Source organism: Ctenocephalides felis, unplaced genomic scaffold, assembly GCF_003426905.1.
Source record: "Ctenocephalides felis isolate EL2017-DRISC unplaced genomic scaffold, ASM342690v1 CF-g0.4_SCAFFOLD_01046, whole genome shotgun sequence".
NCBI lineage: Eukaryota > Metazoa > Arthropoda > Insecta > Siphonaptera > Pulicidae > Ctenocephalides > Ctenocephalides felis.
Window position 1 is genome coordinate 23,536 of NW_020537200.1, and position 6,748 is coordinate 30,283.

Below are 6,748 nucleotides of genomic sequence, written 5' to 3' on the forward strand. Positions count from 1 at the left end.
AGTCAACAAGTGCGCCCTCATTCTCTCGTCTTCAGGCTTTTATAATCTCTGATGATGACGCAATCATCCTTCCAGAAAAATACGTTAAAATGATTCATACTTGTTTACTTTAGACGCAAAACCCTACAAAACCGTTACTGACATGCATACAATGTTGCAACGGCCATGCGTCATTCTTATCTCTGATACAATCTATGAGCTGTAAGCCAACAACGTATTGCGTCTTTCATATTGATTGTTATATCGAATTTATAATATTATTTATAACTATTGTAAAGGGTGAATACCACTACACCTCACCCGCCGAAAAAACGCGCGCCCTCGTGCGTTCACAAAAAGAAAGCATTTCGGGTGCTTCAAAAAAAATGTTTGCTCATGCTATTACATTGTACAGATTTCTTATAATTATTTGTTTGGATATAATTAATATAATGTTAAAGTTCATATAATATTTCAAATATATTTTTTTCTCTTCATGAAATTTCGAAAAATTCAAAAAAAATGTTAATTAAAAAAAAATTCAAAAATTGTATTTATTGTAGAACAATATCATGAATTTACAATTAAACATAATTTTATTTCAATGGTAATATTTTCAAAATTTCATGATTACAGTTGAGTTATACAACATCTTTATAATATTTCAAAATATGGCATTTCATTGATTAATAATAATGTGAACAGTTTTACAATAATTATCATGACTTATAATATAACAATGTTCTTTTTTTTCTTAAAAAAAACTTTGATTTCATTTACATTGTAAATTTTAATATTTGTGAAAAAAGTTTGAGAATCTTTAGTTGTGACAATTTTATTTTATTTCATTTGTTTTTTTTATCTCTTTCTAACATTTAATTCATTTTTTCTTTGTTGCCTAATTTGTTGTCTTTTTTGACAATTGTAATTTTTATTTCATTTTTGGTTTTGTTAATTTCAATTCGCAAAAAAAAAAATCTTTGTCAGTTGGCATGTCCTTTGTCATTGATCGGTATGAATCCGTCCTGTACCATTTGTTTCAAAAAACTCTGTATGCATCTTTAAATAGAGGCATCAGTTTTTTGGATTTACTTGCATAAGGATTTTTGTCCGTTATTAATTCTAAATTGTCGATTTGAAATGTCCGTTGTGGTTTCATGTACTTGTCGTAGGATTTCTTTGATTTTGTTTGCTGATAAGGATGTTTGGTAGGAGTTGTGACTGTCTCTGGTTCTTCAACTTTTTTGCTTGCTTTGTTTGCTTGTAATTCTGAACGTTTTTCGTGCGTTTGTGGAACTTGGGGGTTGTTGGAAATTTTGTCTTTCTGTTTCGTTTTGTTATTTGAAGTTGTTAAATTTGGAACGTTTTTTTCATGCGTTTCTTTGGTTTCATCTTTGTCTTTTAATTGCTGTTTGCCGTTTCTTGGGTCTTGTTCTTTGTTTGATTTTGTGCAAAAAGTTTTGTTTTCAATTTGTAATGAAACATTTTTGTTTTTGTAATTTATTTTATTTTCGTCAGTTTTGTTTATTAAAAATGAACTGGAAAATTGTGCATTTAATTCACGTACTGTAATAGTACCATTTTCGGATATTGTTGGTTTTGGAACTTGGGTTTGGGAATTTGTGGTTTGTTGATTTTCGTCACGGTTTGACATTCTGTGGGTATGTGCGTTTGATGCATTTTCTGCATGTGTGTGCGAATAGCTGAATGCTTGTCTGTTTTCGTTGGTAGGGGTAATAAAAGTTTTTGACATGTTAAAATGATTTCGATTTGTATTAAAATTTCTTCGATTTAGATTTTTACATTCAAAAATTAAGTGACCTTGTTTTTTACAATAGTTACAAAACTTTTGGTTATTATTTGAATTAGCGTTATTCTTCTCATTTAAGAAACATTGTGGAGCAATATGACCACGTTTTTTGCAAATGTAACATATTATATTATTATTTTGATTATTTCTGGTATTTGACGAATTTTGACAAGCTTCTTCTTGCAAAGCGAAGTCAATAGCATCTTTAATATCAGAAAATCGACAACATTTTACTAAAGTTTTTAACGGTTCTCTTAAGCCATTTTCAAAAACTTTTATGCCTAATTGTTCGAATGTCATTTGTGTTGTTGTTGCATAGTCATGTCCTACTGTAATTATGTTTGAATAATGAATTTGTCGTAAAATTTCTTCAATTCTGTCTCCAAAACTTTTTACTGTTTCGTTGTATTTTCGTTTTAAATTATTTAATTCAATTAATAAACTAGCAATTGGTCGTTTAACAACATATTCTTTAGCTAAATAACATTTTAAATCATCCCACGTTTCAAAATTAATAAATTGGATTTTTGCAAAAATTTGTGGGTCTAATTTTAATTTTATAACTGTAAGCAATTTTTCCGCTTCTGATGGACTCAAATCCACCGATAATGCATCGCAAGCAGTAATAAATGAAGGAAGCATTGAAGGTTCCCCATTGAAATTCGGAATTAAAGCGATAGCAGTTTGAATATTTAATTTACCTTCGCGCGACATATCTACTGGTTCATTCATTTTTGAAAAGTATGAAAAACTACTAAAACAGAAGCGAAAAAATTTACAAAAATATATTAAAAATAAGCTTACTGACAATGAGTTATATTCCTTTCTTAATTTAATATCCTTTTGGTTCACTCGAATTCACAATCACTTAAACTTTTGTAATCTTGAACAATGATTATATCACTTTTTCATAACACTTTTTATTTTATTTTTCACCTTTGATTTTTCACTTGTAATTATAACACTTTGAACTTCTTGATTTTTCTTCTTGATTTATATTATCTTCTTTCTCTTTTTTGTTTCTTGATTCTTGATTTGATATTCTTGTTTCTTCTTGTTACGATTTTTCTCTTTTCTTACTTCTTGATTTTTGAAGTCTTCACTTTGTAATTTCAATAATATTTCCACTTCGGTAAAGCTTTTTACCTTTTCTTGAATCTAATTATTGCTATATTTCGGCGTATTTTTCTCAAATATCCGTTTTCCAAATATGCAATAATTCTATGTTCAAAACATGTTATGGTAAATAATTTAGCATTTTTTTTTAAAAAAAATTCGCAGAATCCCACACTGCCACCAATTTATGTGACAATGCCACCGCTGCCAGCAATTTATGTTGTGCACCCCTGGGCTAACAACAATTTATGTTGTGGATCCGTTGCCAACAATTATGTTGCCTCACACCAACGATGTCAACAATTAAAATTTAGGTTCTTCTGCTGCTGTCATAAACTTTACCACTGTGAAATACTTAATTAAACATCTGAAGACATTTATTAATATTTATTTAATTCATTACTTGGTTACACTTAATACACAATTGATATTTTGAATAAGAGTGATGTGAACTGTTTGGCTTTTAGTCAACAAGTGCGCCCTCATTCTCTCGTCTTCAGGCTTTTATAATCTCTGATGATGACGCAATCATCCTTCCAGAAAAATACGTTAAAATGATTCATACTTGTTTACTTTAGACGCAAAACCCTACAAAACCGTTACTGACATGCATACAATGTTGCAACGGCCATGCGTCATTCTTATCTCTGATACAATCTATGAGCTGTAAGCCAACGCGAGCGTAAATATTAGTAGCATGTCGAGTAACCCAGTTCGAAACCAACTGCCGTACAGGTAGCATCGGATCAATAAATATTCAATATTTCTTATCAGTTGACCTCAGTTCGCTTCGAACCTTCGGCCAGGTATACTGTGCCTCACGTGAGTGTAAACAAACATTGTTATCATCCAAAGTGACATACAAATTGAATTTATTAGTGAAGTGTTATATAATAATCAAATAAATGTACCCGTAAGGGTACATTTATTTTCGTTCATTGAATATATAATTTAAAAAACTGTTAATTAAGGCATAATTAATAATTATGCAAAATGAACCATATAATCCACCAATTCCGTTAGTTGAAGTTGATAAAGTGCTTAACTGCAGTCCCGAAAGTGAACATCTTTTACATAAGTCACAGCCAGCAATTAATTTCGTAAATCCTACAATATGCAATAACAACATGAATGAAGAACAAATGGAATCCTGCAACGAGCCCTCAACTTATAATTCCATTCCTTGGCAAGTTGTTGATAGTCCTAAAAGGAAACGTCCAAACCGACAAGTAGATCAGCCAATTCAATTAACAAATAGATTTAACGTATTAACGAACAAAGAGCCTATTGCTGTTTCAGAAATATCAAAAAAAAATTTGCCACCGCCAGTTTTTATTTACGGTGTGGTTGATTTCCGAGGTATGGTTGATGAAATCAGAACTATTCTAAATATCAAAAATTTTACCACTAAAACATTTCCTAATGATATAATCAAATTTATTGTTTCTTCTGTTGATGATTATAAAAACCTCGTTAAATATCTCCGAGGTCGTAGAGCAGTTTTTCATACCTATCAGATTAGCAGCGAAAGAGCATACAGAGTGGTCATGAAATATATGCATTATTCAACCGATATTACAGAGCTAAAAACAGCAATTGAAACTTTTGGGCATAAAGTTAGGAATATAACAAATGTTATTCACTTTAGAAGTAAATTACCACTCAACATGTTTTATGTTGATTTAGAGCCAAGCAGCAATAACTCCGATATCTTCAAATTAAATAAAATCCTAAATCAAATTGTGCATTTTGAACCTCCAATGAGATCATCAGAAATAGCACAGTGCAGTAGATGCCAAATGTATGGTCATACAAAATCTTACTGCAACCGGCCATTTAGGTGTGTAAAATGTGGTGATCAACATGAGAGTAAAAAATGTACAAAATCAAAAGAATTACCTGCATTTTGCACTAATTGTGAAGAGTCCCATACCGCAAATTATAGGGGTTGCCTAACTTATAGAAACCTCTTGAACAGTAAACCTAAAATAAATACCAATAGCAATAGTGCGACTAATCAAAATTATTCGAATAATCATCCAAATTATGCAAAGCATTCTACTTTTGATCATCGTAATGAAAATCTTTTTAATTCAGAACATATGTCATATGCTCAAGCAATCAAATCTAGTAAATCAGAAATTTCAGAAAGTATTAATTCAAGTCTCTTCCATTTTTTGAATGAGTTTAAAAGTATGTTCAATCAGCTCATGCAGCAAAATACAATGATGATAAGCATGTTAACCACGCTTATAAATAAACCTAAATAATGTTCAAATTTCTAAGAGTAGGATTATGGAATGCAAATGGGCTTTTACAGCATAAAAATGAATTGATAGTGTTCCTTAATGAAAATAAAATTGATATATTACTAGTAAGTGAAACCCACTTCACTAAATACTCCAACTTGTTTATTCCTCAGTACTATATTTATCATACATGTCATCCAGATGGTACAGCACACGGTGGCTCAGCCGTATTGATCAAGTCCAACATTTCTCATTATGAACTCCAAAAGTATGACAAAGAATTCCTTCAAGCAACAACAATCCAAGTTCAACTTTCTTCTTTTCCATTAACTATTTCTGCAGTATATTGTCCTCCCCGGCATAAGATTAGCGCTTCACAATTCTCTGATTTTTTTGGGTCGCTTGGAAGTAAATTTATTGTCGGCGGAGACTTTAATAGCAAGCACACGTTTTGGGGATCAAGACTGATCAATCCAAAGGGAAGAACACTTTATGAAGTTCTTGATCAACAATGCTATTCTACTCTTTCCACAGGAACTCCAACCTACTGGCCTACTGACATAAGAAAGAAGCCGGATTTACTGGATTTTTTTATAATAAAAGGTTTAAATTCCAAGTATACTGATGTTAATCCAAGCTATGATCTTTCATCAGATCACTCCCCGATTATTGCCACTATTTCTTCTTCTATTATGAACGTCTGTAATCCTGTTAGACTTCATTCAACAAAAACTAACTGGGAGCTATACCGTTGTAAAATAGAAGAGAAGATAAATCTCAAAATTAGTCTAAAAAATCCAGCAGAGATTGACCACGCTGTTGACAAGTTTAACGAAATTCTTCATGCAGCAGCTGTAATAGCTACTCCAAAAACAACCGTCAAGCAGGAGCAATCGCTGTCCTTGGAAATTAAAAATTTATTAGCAGATAAAAGGAGAGCAAGACGCAAATGGCAATCAAGTCATTTACCTTCGGATAGAAATATTTTTAATAATTTAAGCAACAGGCTTAAATTGAGGCTCAGAGAGATTTCCAACCAGAACTTTAACAAGTATGTATCAAATCTTAATAGATTTGATAATTCAATCTGGAATCCTATTAAACACAAACAAAAACCTCAAATTAGAAATCCACCTATTCGATGGGATGAGCGCAATCACCTACACTGGGCAAGAAGTGACGCAGAAAAAGCTGATCTATTTGCTGAATATCTGAGTTCAGTTTTTCAACCTAATCCAGATCTCTCAAATACAGCGGACACCAGTTTGACTTCATTTACCTTAGTGAACTCTGAAAACAGTATAAACTTCTTCTCTTTAAAAATGATAGTTAAAGAAATTGCTAAACTGAAGAATAGGAAATCTCCTGGATTTGACTTGGTGACTTCAAGAATGCTTAAAGAAATGCCAAAGAAGGGATTTATTTTATTAACTTATATATACAATTCGATAATAAGATTAAACTACTGGCCAACCTTCTATAAAACATCCATAGTAAAAATGATACATAAAAGTGGGAAAGATCCAAACATGGTTTCTTCATATAGACCGATCAGCCTTTTGCCTATTGTCTCGAAAGTGCTTGAAAAACTGCT

The 6,748-nt window shown here is 31.5% G+C and overlaps 1 protein-coding gene across 1 annotated transcript; it reads right to left on the reverse strand.

Annotated features, from left to right (window-relative positions):
• Nucleotides 1-880: 880 nt before the first annotated feature.
• LOC113365483 (MATH and LRR domain-containing protein PFE0570w-like) lies at nucleotides 881-1,895 on the reverse strand. Its single transcript, XM_026607030.1, has 2 exons — nucleotides 1,122-1,895; nucleotides 881-1,087 (listed from the first exon to the last, which is right to left on the reverse strand). Exons 1-2 carry the CDS (start codon nucleotides 1,730-1,732, stop codon nucleotides 1,054-1,056), a joined length of 645 nt encoding a protein of 214 aa, XP_026462815.1. The 5' UTR covers nucleotides 1,733-1,895; the 3' UTR covers nucleotides 881-1,053.
• Between the last annotated feature and the right edge of the window lie 4,853 nt (nucleotides 1,896-6,748).